Source organism: Petaurus breviceps, unplaced genomic scaffold, assembly GCF_028583685.1.
Source record: "Petaurus breviceps papuanus isolate PSGF00001 unplaced genomic scaffold, PetGlider_PUasm1.0 90692, whole genome shotgun sequence".
Lineage (NCBI taxonomy): Eukaryota > Metazoa > Chordata > Mammalia > Diprotodontia > Petauridae > Petaurus > Petaurus breviceps.
The window spans coordinates 147,705-166,748 of record NW_027187313.1 but is presented as its reverse complement, the minus strand read 5'-3'; the positions used below and the strand labels follow the sequence as shown (position 1 = coordinate 166,748).

Below are 19,044 nucleotides of genomic sequence, written 5' to 3'. Positions count from 1 at the left end.
TTTGCCAAGATAAATACCAAATACATGGCTAAGTTACATTAGAAAACAAATCAGAAAAGCAAGGAAGAAATTACCTTTCAGATCAGGATGTGAAAGACTTCATGACCAAACAAGGTATAGAGATGATCAAAGATAAAATATTAAAATGCTTTTGCATAAATAAAATCAATGGCATTAACATTTGAAGGGAAATGGTTAAATGGGAAAATTCTTATGTTTCTCTAAAAAAGGTCTAATTTCTAAGATACATAATGAACTAATTCAAATATATATGTGACTCATTTACACACACACATATAAAAATCATAACCAAAAAATGGCCAAAGTATATGAAAAGACAACTTTCAAAGGAAGAAACACAAGCTATCAACAGTCCTACAAAAAATGATCCACATCTTTAACAATTAGAGAAATGCAAATTTAGCTAATGGAGGTTCCATCTTACTTCCATCAGTCTGGCAAAGATGATCACCCCAAAATGATAAATACTGAAGAGATTCATGTATTGGTGAAGCTATGAATTGATCCAGCTCGTCCGGAAGGTATCTATAAATATGCACCTAAACAATTAAACTAGTATATACCCTTTGACCCATCAAAATCACTAGTACTCCTACACTCCAAAACAAGAAAAAGACCTGTATATACAAAAATATTTGTAACTGCTCTTTTTGTATGGGTTTAAAAAAAGGGAAACTAAGGTGGTATTCTTCGGTTGGGTAAAAACTGAGCAAATAAAGATATATAAACATAATGGAATATTATTGTGCCTCCCCCCCAAATACGAAAGAGATGGTTTCAGAGAAACCTATGAAGATCTGTATGAACTTATGCAGGGTGAAAAGAGCAGAAACAGAAGCATAGTTAATACAACAATAGCAACATCATAAAGACCAAAAAAAATTTTGAAAAATTTTAAGAACTCTCGTGAATGCAGTAATCAGTTACAATTCCAGAGGACCAATGCTACTTATACCTTCTGATAAAATGAATATAGAACTATGGTGAAGAATGAGATAAACATTTTGGGACATTCTTCAGCATGAAATTTGTTACAAGGGTTTTGTTTTTCTTCTCTTTTCAATTTGGGGAGGGGGATAGGTGGTAGAGAGAGAAAATAAATACTTTTTAATCGAAATCAAAATAAAAAGTTAAAGAAAAAAGTATTCAACCAACAATGAATAATAAAATATTTTAATTTATATATAAGTTGTTATATATTAAAATTACTTATTGAGTCTACACTTATATTTTAATACAGGAATAATTTTTAATTAAGTTTTAAAAATTATCTTTAGTGTTTCTCAAGAGATCTATAATTATGATCATTTTGTTTATTTTCTTGCCAACTGTAATCCTAAAACCTTCAATAAAGAATGCAAATTTAACCAAGTGTAAACCTGCCATTGTTGCAAAAGATGAGTTAACAGTACTACTTAAGTGGCAAATGACATATTGTATGTAGGGCTAATAATAACAATAACTGGCATTTATTTCACTTTGATTTTGCAAAGCATGTGAGCATCATTTGAGCATCAAATAACCTTGAAAATTAAGACATATTATCATCTCCATTTTACATATGAAGGAAGTAATGAGAGATATTATATAACTGCCCAGGATTAGACAGCTATTAACGATCTGTTCCAGAATAAAACCCAAATCTCTGTGATTCCAAGTCCAGGGATCTGTTGAGTGTATCTCAGTGCACAATGTAAGTCAACCTGGAGAAGTGATGCATCTGAATTCTTCTCTGCAAAAATTCAGGTTCTAAAGTCATCACATTGAAACCTTACCTGGAATATCTCTTTGCTCCTCAAGCCCTGCTAATTAATCCATTAATGCCATTCCCATAACTGTTGAATAGCTGGCCACCATAGATCAGTCCTTTGTGTTTATGTGTTACTGCTATACTCAAAAAGTACAGCATGTTTTCTGTAGTGGTCAATCTATGTTTTACACTTTTCATAGACAAATGGAACACTAATGACATGAAAATTGTACCCACATATATCATCAGCCACATGAAGACCAGTTAAGGAATCTACCAGATCTGGAATCTACCAGATCTGGAATCTACCAGATCTTCTACCAGAAAGAAACAGGTAATAAATCTGACAAGAATTAAGACTATGCATTTAAAAGCTATTTGTAAAAATTATTTCATAGCAATATTTATACTAAAACCAAGGGAGGTAGATTGGAATAAGGGAAGAGAAATAAACAAGATGTAATGAATCTATTCCATAATAAAATTCCATAATTCCATAATAAAAGAAATAATGACAATATACTTTCTGTAGTCTAGTATCTATCTATCTAGTATCTGAAAAGTTTCATTATATTATCAGTGTTTCATTTTTATTTCCAGTGTAAACTATATTACTTAAATACTATGGTTTTTGTCTTTTAAACAGCATTGTTTGCATTCATACAAATTAATAAAATTTAATAATTCATAATGTACTTCCCATTCATTAGTGTGAATGGACAAGGTTCTAGTAAATTAATATTTTAATCAAGTACATTACCACAGCAGCATATATACTGCTGTGTAGAAGTTATTTAAGAGTGTGCATTTTTCTTCCTTCCTCAAATCTTGAATAAAAGCATAAATTTAGTCTCTGCAGACTGACCTTGCCTCTTAAATCTTCTGTGTTTCACTTGGGTTATCGTTGCCAGTTTGGCTAGTTTTTGTCGTAGTTCTTTAAGCCAAAGGCATATAAATATTATTCTGACATGAATCATAGATTTATATAAAAACAAAGCAAGAAGAAAGGGGGAGAAAATTATGAGAAAGGTAGAATCCTTATAAGCATACTAAATAATCAACATATAAAGAAAATTGATAACTATTCTACTATCATAAAAATAAGAAAGAAAATACATTGCATGAAATGTCTTTATTGAAAAGGAGATTTCAAGTTGATTAGAGGCAGTAAGATGTAGTGGAAAGAACACTAGATTAAAAGTCAGGACACCTGGGTTTGAACCTGGGCAAAAACTATTATCCAGAGAGACCACTCAACCTAAGCCTGTTTCATTATCTATAAAATAAAACAATATAAAATAATAAAAGATAACAATATTACACTATTTACTTCACAGCCTTATTGTAAGGAAAGTATTTTGTAACCCCCCCAAAATTTATTTAAATGGAAGCCATTGTTATCATTAAAATAACCAGCTCAGTGAGAAAGAATTTGGGGAAAGTGGTAGTGGATGGCAAACCTGAATGATAGAATGTCTATTATAAAGAAATAAATCACTTAATACAGGTATGAATTCTCATTAAGACATAAAATCACTTTCAACACCATCAAAAAAGTACTTATGTAGATAGGGTCTAACCTAGGAATTACTCTCTTTCTCTATTTGTTTGTTTACATATCACACACACACACTTCATCTGGACCTGAAACTTTTCATCAGTGGATTTCTGGATGAAAAAGCCTTCTCTACCAATGTAGATCAGTAACTCTTAGAGAATTACTAGGATTACTGGGTCAAGTGAACAATCATTTATTAAGTGCTTATGCACTAGCACATAGTAGGAACTCAATAATGTTTAATGTTTACTGACTATGTGCTCTGTTTTCAAAGAGCTTTATATATACAGGATAAATTGGAGATAATCACAGAGGGAACATGCTAGTATTAAAAAGGACTGGAAAAGGTTTCTTGCAGAAGGTAGAACTTTAACTGAAACATAAAAGAAGCCAGTGAAGCCAGGAGGCAGTGATGGAGAGGAAGAAAATTCCAAGTATGGGGGAAAACCAGTAAAAAATACTCAGTCAAGAGATGGAGTGCCTTCTGCAAGAAAAAGCAAGAAAATCAATGTAATTGGATCACAGAGTATGTAAATGGAAATAAGGTATAAGAAAACTGAAAGGCAGCAAGGAATCAGGTTGTAAGACTTTAAAAGCCAAACAGAGATATTTGATCTTGAAGGTAATGGTGGAGTTTACTGAATGGTGGGAGGGGATTGGGAGGGATGCAATATGGTCATACGTATACTTCAGGAAGAACATTTGACTAGTGAGCATAAATAGATTTAAGAGACAAGTAGACTAACTGGAATGTTACTGTTCCAGGCATGAGATGATGAGGGCCCTTGGGGATTGAGTGAGCAAAGAGAAGGGGACATATATAACAGATACTGCAAAGTCCTGTCCCATTAACAAGACTTAACAAATGATAGGATACTGGGTGTGAAAAAAAGTGGAGGATAAAACCTAGTTTGGAAGCCTGGGTAACTGACAGGATGGTGTTGTACATGACAGTAATAAGGAAGTTTAAAGGGGGAGTGAGTTTGAGGAGAAAGATAATGAATTCAATTTTAGGCATGTTGAGTTTAAGATACCTAGAGAAAATCCAGTTTTAAATTTCCAATAAGTAGTTGGACATGGGAGAATGTAGATTAATTATACAATGAACATTTATTAAGCACCTACTATATGCTAAGCACTGTGCTAAGATCTGGGGATACAAAAATAGGCAAAAGACAGTCTCTGCCCTCAAGGAGCTCACAATCTAATGGAAGAGATAACAAGGAAATACGTACAAATAAACTATATACAGGATGAATAGGAAATGATTAACAAAAGGAAGGCACTGGACAGTTTGGAAAAGGCTTCCTGTAGAAGATGGAGTCACGAGAAAGAGAAGAACAGGAGGTCGGAAAAGAAGGCAGGGTTGGATAAACAATATAAGAATCATCTGCATGAAAAGAATAAATTAAATCCACGGGAACTGATGAATCGCCTAGCATAGTGGTTGAGTATAGTCTAGGGACCCCACCCCTTAGGGTTCAAAAGGTATAAACTATATTCATAATACTACTAAAACATTATTTGCCTTTTCCACAATCATTCTCTCATAAGTGTACAGTTGAGTTTTACAGAGGCAGACTTGTGAATTAAAAATTTATCTACAAACAAAAACTGAGTTATTATCTGCAGAATTGTACTTTTGCCTTATAAATGGACACATTTATAGCCATTGCTAGATATGCTATTTTGATTGTATTTATCAGGGATCAGTACCAACTAATCATTGAAGAAGAACTTTTATATGAACACTTGGCAATAAACACACAATATTCAAAGTAATAGAATTTTATGGGTTATCCTAGAACAACTGTGTGGAGATTTGTATTGATGATACAAAAGGAATGGTGGGTAAAACTTTTGATGCCTTAACCAGAATCAATGTAATGGAATTAAATTATAGTAGTAATTGTATGATTCACCACCACACATTTACAGAATATACAGAAAAAAAAAAGGCAGTCAATTTTGCTTAAGAATGTCCTTGATGAAAAAATAAAAATTACTAATTTTATTAAATCTCAACCCTTGAGTACACATCTTTTTAATATTCTGTGTGACGAGATAGAAAGTTGCACAAGGCATTTCTCTGCATACAGAGTACAGTGGTTGTCTTGAAAAGCATTTGTGTGACTTAACAGCGAGCTGAAAGAGCAGCTTTTTTCATGGAACACCATATTTAAGTGAAAGAATGACTGACAAACTATGGTTATTCATACTTGAGTATCCGGCAGATATTTTCTCAAAAAAAAAAAAAAATAACATGAGCCTGTCACTTCAAGGAAAACAACTGATTCTTTGTTGCCAATGATAAAAATTAAGCTTTTAAAAGAAAATTAACATTTTATCAGACTTTTATCTGCTACCATGAGCCTGACAACTTAGTGATACTTAAACACTTTTCTGATGAGATTGGTGGTAATAAATGTGAAGGCCTGCATAACTTGATGAATCAATAATTTCCAAATGATCAATGTATGACTTGTACAATCATGCATAATAAATAAAAGGTTTATTTAAATCCAAGACAGACCAGTGAACAGTAATGTAATAGAGTAAGAAAAGTTCTTTGGTATGATCTGAAATTCTACATTGCAACTAATTTTTAAGAAACTACCACAAAAAAAAGAAACTACCATTTTGTGAAGTTTTGGTGTAGTATAAAAAAATATCCAACAACTTTTTGAAAAGGGTTACTAAAATATTCCTCCCTTTTCCAACTACATATTTGTTGTGCCTGAATTTTCTACATATATTGCAAACAAAATAACATACTGAAACAGATCAGATACAGAAGCAAATATGGGAATATGGTGGTCCTCTACTAAGGCAGACATTAAAGAGATTTGAAAAAAAGTAAAAGCAATGCTACCCTTTTCACTCCATTTTTTTGTTTTAGAAAATAGCTTTTCCACATGCAAAAAAATATTACTTATGTTAACATGTGATTGCTTTATTGTTACTCTTAATAAATGAATACTTAAAAATACATCATTTTTTGGAAAGGGATATCCACATCCAGAGAACAGAGTCTGAATGCAGACTGAAGCAAACTACTTGCTCTCTCTCTTTTTTTTGTTTTGTTTCTTCTTTCTCATTGTTCATTCCACTGGTTATAATCATTATTTACAACTTGACTAATGTTTAATGTGAAGGTATTTGTAGATCCTATAGTTGAATGCATGCTGTCATGGGGGGGAAGGGGGGAAGAGTGAGAAGGAGGGGAGGAGTGGGAAGGGGAGAAAATTTGAAACAAGGGATTATGGAACTGAATGTTGTAAACTAAAAGTAAATAAATAAATTTTTTAAGTATTTTTTATTTCTAATTTGCTAAGTATCAATAAATATAACCCACATAAACAAAAACTCTTAAGGTCCTCAATAATTTTAAAGCATGTAAAGAGGTCCTGACACCAAAAATTTTGAGAATCACTGGGAAAAGTGCCCCAGGCAGAGGCTTGGTAGGGGACAACACATGGTTATTGGGTACAATCTGGATGGAGATTGAGTAAAAGAAACTGAGGAACAGTCAGACAAGTAAAAGGAGAACCAGGAGAGGCAAGTATCATGTAAACCTAGAGAAAACAGTATCAAGGAGAAGATGGTAATCTGCGGTATCAAAACAAAACAAAACAAGACAAAAAAAACCCAGCTTAAATGGCTGGAGGAATACTCAGTGCTTATGGCTTGTCTGTGCCAATATAATAAAAATGATAATAGTACAAAAACTAGTTTACAGTCTTAATGCTATATTGAACTATCGAAGAGATACTTTACAGAACTCACTATAATAGCAATTCATTTGCAGAAGCAAACAACTTAGAATATCAAGGTAAATAATGAAGATAGGTAGGAATGAAGGGAGAAGAACACTGCCAGACCTAATACTACTGTGCTATAAGAAATATGATAAATCAGAGAATCTTGGAAAGATGTAGAGGATCAAATGCTGAATGAATTAAGGGAGAACAAAGAAAACAAAACACACAACAAAACAATCAAAAGCGAATGTTGCAAAATTACAAAGAACAAACCTCAAAGAAGAGAAATGAGAAGAAATTTCTACCCATTCCTTTGCAGAGGTGGGAGATCTAAAAGTGTGGTATGCTACATATGTTTTCAGACTCTTTCTACAAATTAATTGGTTTCACTTAATCTTTCCCCTTTTTCTTCCTCTTTTCCTTTTAAAATATTATTTGCTAAGTGAGATGGCTCTCTGAGGGATGTAGAAGGATACTGAGAGAAATTCTGGCAATGTAAAAAACAAAAGACATCAATACAAAAATAAATTTGAAAAGAGAAAAGGAAGTGGAGGCACTAGTTGCAGATATTCTTTGCAATCAGAGATAAAGGATGAGAGCTAGCAAGACAGATGGCTCAAGTTGGAATTTTTTGATGGAGAAGACATGGACATGCTTGTATGCAGCAGGGAAACAGCAGACAAGAAGAGACTAAACACTAATAAAACAGCAGGGATTACAGAAAAAACAATCTGCTAGAGAAGACTGGCATAAGGTCACATGCATATAGAGGGGCTTGCCTTAACAAGAAGAAAGGTCACTTCTTTATATGAGACAGGTGTAAAGGAGGAGAGGCTAAAAGAAGACATCTAGCTGATGTGAGATAAGAAGGTGGGGAGAAGAAGGAGCTTTCAACAAATGGCCTCAGTGAAATAAAGGAGGAAGGGGGCAGGGGGCAGAATAAGAAGGTGGGCATATTAAGAGAAGATCTAAGCAAAAAAAAAAACCCACAAACCAACAAAACCTCTTAGGATGTACAAAAATAATAATTGCAACTCTTTTTGGGTGGCAAAGAACTGGAAACTGAGGGGATGCCTATCAATGGAGTTTAACTGAACAAGCTATAAATGATAAAATATTAATATGTCACAAAAAATGATGAAGGGGATGGTATCACAGAAACCTAGGAACACTTATATGAACTGATGCAGAGTGAAGTGAACAGAATTAGGAGAATAATTTATATAATAGCAATACTATTATAAAGACAAACAACTCTGAAATATTCAGGAACTCAACTCAATGAAATGCCCAACCATAATTCCAGAGGACTCATGATGAAACATGCTACTTACCTTCTAACAGGGAGGTGATGGACTCAGAGTGTAGACTGAGACATATCTGTTTAGACATAGCCAATTTGGGGATGTGTTTAATTTTATTTTCTCAATTGTAGTAGGTGAGATGGGAGAGAGAAGATGACACTTTTTATATTAAAACTGTACTGCTGGATAGACAGTGCTGTTTCCTCCCCATCCTTGAAGAGAGATTCTCATGGAACTTGTACACCCATCAGCTGGGCTGGAAGGAAGAACAGCAGAAACCTGAATGAAGCTCAGCCACAGTCCAGGAAATTCTGCAGCTGCAGCAGCCTTTGAGTGAAGCTTTGGGCCTCTGGAATGAAGGCACAGACCAAGGGAAGGTGAGCAATTATGGGCTGGTAGGTGGAAGATGGAAAGCGTAGCCTGAGCAAAGTGCTCATACCCAAAGAATTCCAAAGGGGGGGGGGGGGAGGCTGCTCCTTTCACTCAGCTAAACCCTTCCTTATCTCCTGGCCACACACACATTTCCCTTATGACTGAGTCACAAATTGATTCTAAATGCACAAATATATACTACATCAGAAAAGCATATAAGACCTGCTTACTGTTTAGCCAAGAAATGCTCTGTTGACACTTCAGATATGACTTAAACATTTTTTAAAGTAATTTTTTTTTTCCTGGAGAGATAACATGATATGCGGATTGAGAGCTGACCTCTAAGGCAGAAAGACCTTGGCACATTCAAGTCCTGCCCCTGACATACCAATCATGTGATTCCAGGCAAGTCACTGAACCTCTCAGGGCCGTAGGTAACTCTCCAAAAAACTAAGTTGCAGAGCAGCTACATATTGGTAGAGGGAGTTAACTCACTTGGGAGTTCTTTATGCTAATAAATCATAATAAACCATTTCAGAAATAAAAAATAATTTAAAATAATTTTCCCACTCAGAAGATGCCACGCCTAGAACAAGGAAAATAGCATATCCTTGACATGTGTGTATAAATATGATGCATAAGAACAAAAGCAGAATCCTCTATTTTTAAAAAAAGTTCCTAAACTTACTGTATTCAAAGTTTGACTTTTTACCTTCAGGTTTTGTACCTCCATTTCCAGAACTTCTTAAAAAGTGTTTTGCATTTAAAAATTTTAAATAAAATTTATAATAATTAAGATTAAAAATCAATATATGGGGGCAGCTAGGTGGCACAGTGAATACAGCAACAGCCCTAGAGTCAGGAGGACCTGAATTTAAATCTGATCTAACACACTTAACACTTACTAGCCATAGGACCTTGGGCAAGTCACTTAACAACCCAACTGCCTTGGCTTCCCCCCTCCAAAAAGCAAAAAAAAAAGTCAATATATGCAAGACCATGGCTTTGTAATGCTGGACAGTAAAGCATCTGGTATAAGCACAACTTCTTGAACTACTTAATTTCTTTGACATTTTATATCTATATATGTGTATATAATTTGATTAAATTACTATTCTATGAGGAATCTACTTCATTTCCTCAAATTTGAAATATTTTCCTTACTACAGTAGCAGTGAATTTTATGCATTAATTTTCAATGTAATTGAATAAAAAGGTGCCAGTAGGGGAAAAGATAATTAATCACATTTAAATAAACATATAAAGTATGTAGGGAGAACAGTTTATATGAATTATCTGTACATAATGCAAAATGCAAGAATGTCCCTATATGCACGTAAACATGGGTATGAAGCCAAATATATGTGCTGCTATATGCAAATATAATTATTACAATAAACGAGGGTATTTACTTCAATTATAGTACTGTAAATACAGTTCATCACAAAGAAAAAACCTAAAGATTTAAAATGCAACTTAAAAAGTAACTTAGTTGTTTCTAATAATATTTCTTTATGTGCATAGGGCAAATCTGAAGTATAACAACAACTTTTTGTTGTCCAATAAACCAAATGAATTGAGAATTTTAAATAATGGAATATAATGCACATACCTTTTCAAAGACATTACTAATACTTTAATTTAAATTTTAAATAACCACATGGAACATTGCATGCTATTTCAAAATAATCTTTGCTACATAAAAATGTGTTTTTATATAATTCTATTACCTAAGACAAGGATAACTTGAAATAATAAAATGAGAATTCTGCAACTTAATTTTGATGCTATGGCCCTTGGGTCAAGAACCAAAGTTGACCAACTTTATAAAGAACTGACTGCTAGAGCTTTAAAAAGCACAAAGCACTTCATTTAGGGTATTATGTTCTGACCTTGATTTTAAGTTCTCCTTTCCTCTTATGTTCCTAAATTAATTCATATGAATTGCTGATTAATAATAAAATGTCTTGCCATCAACATTCAAAGCCCAGACTGAGCTGTCATGGCTGAGAGGGCAGAAATCTGCTTGGAGCTATGAAAGAACCCAACTGAATTCGTGGCGTCTCAGTCTATGAATGTGTAAGCACTTCATCTGTTCAGAAAAACACAATGTTTTAGCAGACAGGAGTAAGGGTAAGGTTGGGGGTTCTGTAAAGGTAATTCAATGTATGATGGACTGAGAGAAAGAAATATAAAGGCAAAGTGAGTTACAGAAATAAGAATTTTTATTTCACCAAAAAAGCTGTTTTACTCAACATGAAGGACTTTTATATTCAATAAATCTATTCCTTCACTGTTACTCCAGCAAAATAAGTAATTATGATCATGTGACTCAATATGGCATAGGCTAAGAGGGCATTTGGAAGTCCCATGTGATAGTTGCCAATCAAGGTAAAATACTGTTAATTTCCAAATAAGTCATATCTAATTTAATTTCATTAAAAGGCTGTAATTACCAGCCTTTGAAAGGAAATAGAAATTTCCTGACAGATCAAAATTGGAAACCATATCACTTAACAAACAAAACTTTTTTTTTTAGTTTTGGTTTTGCTATGTGTAATAATTATTACTATGAGTAATGTTTCAGGTTTTTAAAGTTACTGTATCTCAAAGAAAGTTCCACCAGTGAAAAATAAACACTGATGTTTAGGTATTTAATGGAAAACAAACAATGCTGCTAGGCACACTAGGATCTAAGTTCATGTCATACTTCTGACCACTAGTTATTGAACATCCTTAGGCCTCAGTTTCATCATCAGTAAAATAAAGGAGTTGAACTAGATGACCTTTGAGGTCCTCTAGATCAATGATCCTATGGATTCTTATTGTCTCTGTCAATGGAACAGAAGAAGAAAATTTCCTGAGATAGATATAATGTTAAGGGCTAACCTGTGCAGAAATGACACTATCATCTAAAAGTTGACTGATTATCTACCACTGCAGATTTACCCAGTACCTTTTTTTGGTTCTCTTCCCACCTATTTCCCACCTCTTGGCCATTTAAATAAACTTCAGGATGGCCCCCTAGTCTACTCAAATTCAACAAAGCCATAACAGAACTCACCTTTGCCCTCAAAGCCACTTGTCCTCCAAACATTCTTATTTATAGTCATTCCAAGCCACCTCCATTTGTAAGCTTGGCATTATCCTTAAATTTTTACTCTCACTTGGTCCCCACACTCATTGCCAAGTCTTGACAATCTTACCTCTCACCAAACAGTCACCACCTTAGTTTCACCACTTCTCACTCAAGTTACTGAAATAGATGCCACCCAGCTTTTTCTGTTCTGTCTCTAATCCATCCTCTCCAGAGCTGTGGAATGATTACTTCTAAAGAAGGGATCTCACTAGATCATTCCCCAGCCCAAGAAGGTTCAGGAGCTTCCTACCTCCTATAGAATCAAAAACCCTTCACAATCTGGCAACAATGCCTCCTTACAAGCTGATTTCACATTCTTCTATCCCACTCCTCCCCTACCCAAAACTGGACCACCTGCTGTTTCCTATACAGGGTATTCCTCTGGCTATGGCACTGCCTCTGCACAGATGAGACATTCTCCCAACTTACTTTCACCTCTTGGAATCTCTAGGTCTCTTCCCACAACAGCATCCTGACTCAAAGTGGGTACTTAACAGATGATTGTTGTATTGAAATAAATTCAATATCAATTATTGTTGTGGTTAGTATCTTACCAGAAATTTCCTATTGTTACAGAAAACCTTTGGTTTGAACTATCTTCTCTAGCTTTAGTCATTCTTAAAAGCCATACTATACTTTAACGTGGTAAGTATTTGCAAAAAGGGAAGGGAGAACACTAAGTATTTTAAAAGAAAAGTAAACAGGATATATTTTTCATACCTCTTCATCCTTCATGTTCACATCCACTTTTTTTGATCTGATGGCTTTGGTTATGTGGTCAATGTTGTTTTCCCTGCAGTAATCAAATATGTTTTTGTCTTCTTCCCTAATTAGGGTAGAAAAAGTAGATGCTCTCTTAGTACATAACATATAAAAACCACACATATATAAAATACAAGCTGTTACTGTAAAAACATGCAAGAGAATCATGGGAGTGATTCCTATTTCCAACATTTTTCACGAATAAAGTGTTTTCCAACATTACAAGGAACAACCCTACTAGAAGATAATAATACAATCCTATCAAATGAAACTACAGAGGGAAAAAAAAACCCCTTTTTTTATGTGCATTCAAAAATGGAATAATAAAGTTTATTTTGACTAGTGCTTTGTCTTTTTCAAAGTCACTTCTAGGGGCGGCCAGGTGGCTCAGCGAGTAAGAGCACCGGCTCCAGTGTCAGGATGACCTGGATTAAATCTGGGCTCAGATACTCAGCACCACACCCAGAAATAACTGGCCATGTAACCTTGAGCAAGTTACTTAACCCCGATTGCTTTAAAAAAAAAAGTCACTTCTGTCCTATAGAGAGTACATATTTACCTACTGATTCCATGCTCTCACACTAAGGACTAACATTATTAAAGGGTCAGTATATATTAAAGGGACTAACACTGCTTGTCACCTTAAAAAGGTAAGAGAGCCCTATAGGATAATAGAAAAATCAGTGAAATATAAAGTAAAATGTAAATTCCTTTAAGGCAGGAATAATATTTTTTTTGGCTTAAAAAAAATCTTTGTATCCCCAAATCTGGCATAGTACATTTGATAAATGTGTGTGGAATCTAAATGCAGTTTGTATTTTTACTAAGGTGGGTTTTTTTCCCTCATTTTATGTAAACAGAAGCAGTTGTTCAGTCGTTTTAGCTGTGTCCAACTAACTCTTCATGACCCCATTTGGGGTTTTCTTGGCAAAGATATAGGAGCAGTTTGTCATTTCCTTCTCCAGGTAATTTTACAAATAAGAAACTGAGGCAAACAGGGCTAAGTAATAACTTGCCTGGGATCATACTGCTAGTAAGTGTCTGCGGATGGATTTGAACTCAGATCTTCCTAACTTCAGGCCTGGTGCTCTAGCCAATGTACCACCTAGACACCTCCCATATTAGTTATCTTCCTATTATAATAGTCAGATAATGATGTTGAAGGGTTGGGAGGCAAAAAGATAAGTAAATGCTGCCTTTTGCAACATGGAAAAATTCTGTCTATAGCTTTCATTGCTGCAGGGGCAGCAAGGGAGAGGAGTAGCTAATAACAGTTTCACAGGGATATTTAGGAATGTCAGGAAGTAGACAGGTTGCTATTACATTGCAAAGGATGGTGGATATGGGGCTAGGCCTTGTTGCACAGTCAAATGTTAACATAAAAGTAAGCTCAAATCAAAAGACTGGTAGTGCCTGGCACATAACAGGTGCTTAATAAATGCTTTTGAATTTAATTTTTTTAAATGAAGCTAAAAAATGCTATGCCCTTTAGGCATTTATTAAGCATTATTTAATGGAATGGATCAATTAAAATTAAACATCCATAGGAGAAATTCAATAAAGTTCCCATATGTTTACTTCACTACAACTCATTCTCACCCTCCTATCCTGTTTAATTCTTATCTGAGCTTTCGGAGGCTCCACCCATCATTAGAAGCCCATTTAATATACAATGTACTGAAAAATTCTTTATAGTTTCTTATTAATGATATCTCTCCTCTAGTCTGCAACACAGCTGCTAAGTAGGGCACCCCCCCACACACACACACACGTTATCAACAGTGGTATGCTGGTTTTAGTGTTTCCAGCCTCTCTAATCCACCAGTTTCTAATCCATCCTCCACCTGGCTGCCAAATTCTTATTTGTAAAGCACAGGTCAGACCCTCTCACTCCCTGCTCAAGAAGCTTCAACTGCTCCCTGACTCTAGAACGGAAGACAAACCTCTCTGTTATTTAAATTGTTTCATAACCTAGTTCCAACTTACTTTTCCAGCCTTCGAATACATGGCTCCTGTTCAGGTACTCCACAGTATACTGTCTTTCTTACTGTTCCTCACACAGAATATAGCATCTCCATTCTCCATATAGGTTTTTAAACTAATCACTGTTTCCCCTTTCCCTCCAATCTGGAATTCACTTTTTCTTCATCTTTGCTTTCAATTCCCTAATTTCCTTCATAAATACTACCTACTACACAAGGCTTTTCCTGATTTTCCCTAGCTGCTATAATGTTTCCCCTCTAAAATTTGCTTTAAAAAATATATTTAGCATAAGCTTATGTGTGTTGTCAATCAATTAACCAACAAAGAGCCATCAGTAGCTACTATATATAAAAGCACTGTGTGGGGTGCTGGGGATACAAATATCAAGAATGAAACAATTCCCTACTTCCAAGTAGCTTATATTCTGACAGGGAAGACAACGAATTCATAAACATCTATAGGGAACAAGTACAGACTGGGATAGGACCAATTTTGCTGCTGTAATTTCATCAATATAGAAACTTCAAATCATGGACAAATGTCCTGGGCAACGTAGATCAACATCTTTTCTACAACTTGCTCAGGTAGTTACCCGGAAGACAGTGAAAGAATGGTGGTGCTTTTGACAGAACTAAGGAAATTTGGAAGAAAAGTGAGTTTGGGGGGAAAGATCATGAGTTCTGTTGTGGACAGGTTCAGTTCGAGATATCTTGGGGACACCCAATCTGAAATGTCTAAAAACAATTAATGACTAAAGATGAGGACAAAGACTGGGACTGGATATACAGATTTGTGAGTCACCTAACCAGAGATAAATAATTAATCATACAGAAGCTAACACCTAGGACAGAGTTTTGGGGAATATTTAGTTAGGAGTCAGAAGGATCATCTATTAGTAACACGCCTTTCCCTACCTCTTTTCCTCACATTCACTCACTGATGTTAATTCAGTCTTAAGTGAGCTTTCCTCATATATAGCTATACATACATATGTATCTATATATGTACATATACACACATGTGTATATATACATATAATACACACACACAAACTCTAACCCAATACTATTACTATTCTGCTCCTATTCCTGCCTTGCCCCTTCCTTCTTCCCTCACAAAAGCTGAGCTGTTATATATAATGGGTTAAAACTTTCATTTGTGAAATGGCACCAGGCCAATAAAAGATCTTGGGATGTTCTTAGGACACATAGTAGGACAAAAGAAAAAGAGAGAAAGTGAACCCAACCAGCTTTCATCTGTGTTAAGTTACAGCCCCCCTTAAATTGTAGAACCCTTACAAAGCATTTGGACAGGTGCCATTTTTGTCCTAAGTTATTTAACCTTTACAAAGTGCTTGGATGACAGCCAGTTTTATCTTGGAGCAACATAAATTGAGGACACCTCTCTACAGACTTTGGATTCCTCAATTAAGGACAAAAATGTATGTGAGACACCTACCCAGACAATAAAGACACTGAATCCTAGATGTAGAGCAGCTGAGCAGGGATCCTGCTCAAGAGCAGCTGACAATACATAAACAATATCCTTTACCTGAAAACTTTCTTTCCTTTTTTATCATTATCACTTTAAATAAAGTTACTTTTAATTTTAACTGAGTCCATAAATGTGGCCTTACTGTGAAATTTTGAGCCCAGACATCACAGCTCCATTCTGTAAAATGGCAAACTTGTGGAAATTTTCATATTAATAGATATTAATAATAATCAAATCAATAAGCATTTATTAAATGCCGCCTGTGTTCCAGGTACCATGCTAAGCAATGAGAATACATCAAAAGGCAAAAATAGCCCCTTCTCTCAAGGAACTCACAATATAATGGGAAAACAACAAGCAAACAACTATATATGAATGTTAAATTCATGGTAAGTTGGCATTAAGAAGGAAGAGCTTCCCTGAAGTCAAGGAAACCAGGAGGCAGAGGCAAAGAGGAGAGAATTACAGGGTAGAAGGACATAAAGTGAAAAGGCCTAGAGTTGGGAAATGGGAGTGTCTTGTCTGAAGAAGAACCAGGAGGCCAGAGTCACTAGATCACTGAGTATATGGGGATGTAAGAAGACTAGAAAGGTAGCAATGAGCCAGGTTGTGAAGGGATTTAGAAACAAAAGAGAGCATTTTATATTTGATTCTAAGGGTCATAGGGAATCATTGGAGTTTATTTTAAGGGGTCTGGGGTGGATATAGTCAGACCTACACTTTAGTAAGATCACTTGGATAAGTGAGATGACCGGGAGTGGGAAGAGATGAGGCAGTAAGGACACACCTGAAGGCTCTAGTAAATAGTCCAGGTGTGAGGTGATGAGAGCCTTCACCAGGGGGTAGTAGTTTGAGGAGAGAAGGGGGTGTATATATTTTTGTGAAGGTAAAATTGACAGAACTTGGCAACAGATTGGATAAGAGGGATGAAGAATGAGGAGTCAAGGATGACATCTGGGTTGGAAGTCTGGATTGGTACTTTAGACAGTAATAGAAAGGTTAGGAAAAAGGGAGGGTCTGGGGGAAAAGATAATGAGAAAGAGATCTGGACATGTTAAGATGTCAACTGGATATCTAGTTAGGGAGATCTGAGAGACAGTTGGAGATGTGAGACTGTCACGATAAGTGTGTGTGGGGAGGTAGCTTTAAGATTTGTAAAGACATACAGCTAGGTGGCACAGTAAATAGAGCACTGGCCCTGGAGTCAGGAGGACCTGAGTTCAAATCAGACACTTAACACTTAACTAGCTGTGTGACCCTGGGCAAGTCACTTAACCCCAATTGCCTTGCCTTCCTCCCTCAAAAAAAAAAAGATTTGTAAAGATACACACACACAAATTTAACACATATATGTAAGATATATGTGTATATATAAAATTTGATCCTCACAATAATTGCATGAGGTTAAGTGCCTACTGGTATTATTGTCCCCATTTAGCTGATGAGGAAAGAAACAAATTGAATGACTTGTCTGCATTCACACAATTATCAAGTGTCAGGGGTACAAGTGGAACCCTTTTCTCTCTTGACTAACCTTTTCTACTATATCAGTGCTCCGTAAATTCACATTTGTATTGTTATTTCTTCAAAACAACCCTACAGTGAAGAGGATACAGGTATTATTACCTGTATTTTAAACAGAAGGAAATCAGGCTCAGAGAGGTTTAGTGACTTGGCTGGGGTCACCCAGTAATTAGGTGTTAGAACCAATAATTAAACCATGTCCTTCATTTTGCTATCTCCCAAAATTTTCTTCAGATGAATTACCATTAATGAAGAGTTCTGAATAGATTAATCAGAGGCAGCATCCAGTTTGGAAAAATAGATTCTAAATAGTGGTCAAAGTGCTTGAAAAGACTCAAAAATTTCAGTGTAGCTCTAGATTTCTATGAGTGTTTGATTTGCTATAAATCAAAACCAAATTCCAAGATTTTAATATTAGTAATATTCCTTTTTCTTTTTTTAAGGAAAAATGCATAGAACATGTCTCCTAGGTAAAACTATTACATTTAAAAAGTAAAATAATTTTTAAATTTCCCTCAAGAAATTTATTTATTCAAGTATATACTTCACTAGTCTTATGTCAATGCCTCAATGGGGTATGTAGATGACACTAGGTTCTAAAAGGACTATGCCAAAAAAAATATAGTAATAGGTCCTCTTCAGCTCCAAGTTTTTCTGAATTAAAGGAAATTCCATTTACACACAAAAGGAAAAGAAAAATCAGGCTCATATTACTTCTATTCCAATCTTGTGTAAAGACAGTTTCGGACTAATGGCTACAACATCTTACTGAAAAACACAAAGATTTGGGTACAATTCCTGCCTTGGTGATTAGTTGTGTAACCAAGGCAAACCAAGTTACCTCTAAACCCTTCAGCTTCCCCACCTATAAAACTGAAGATAATAATACCTGTTGTACTTAGATGAAATAGCCAAGTTCTTTTACATCTCTATTTAGGTCTCAATTTTCTCAACTATAAACAGAGACATTAATTCTTATAATACATACCTCACAGTGTTGAGGAGCTCAAAGATAACACACATAAAGGTACTTAGCAAACCTTTAAATGCTACATAAATATCAATCACCATGTGAAACACATTTTCCAAAACATTGGTGGCTAGGTTCTCACTGGGTCTGACTCCATAACTGATATGGGCAATTTAATCTGACCATATCATAAATTCAGAAATATCCTGTATAATTTTCAGTGATCCCACAAAAATACAACACAAGACAAAATGGCATTGTAGGTTCTAACAGATTCCAAAGGACCATACTATGTAAACAGGCCATCAATATCATGGGACACAATGGTAGGGTTAAGCACTGCTACAGTGAATTACCAGTCTTACTACACACTAATCTGAATAAGGTTATATGAAAAATGTTTGTT

General features: G+C 35.1%; 1 protein-coding gene across 4 annotated transcripts in view; it reads right to left on the bottom strand.

The window, feature by feature from the left end:
- The window catches only part of ACBD6 (acyl-CoA binding domain containing 6), a 233,060-nt gene that overhangs the window by 130,227 nt on the left and 83,789 nt on the right, over positions 1-19,044 (bottom strand). For all 4 annotated transcript variants that reach the window (XM_069065439.1, XM_069065440.1, XM_069065441.1 and 1 more), the window contains exon 5: positions 12,626-12,731. In XM_069065439.1, the coding sequence (XP_068921540.1) occupies positions 12,626-12,731 (106 nt within the window). The remainder of the gene's footprint in view (positions 1-12,625; positions 12,732-19,044) is intronic.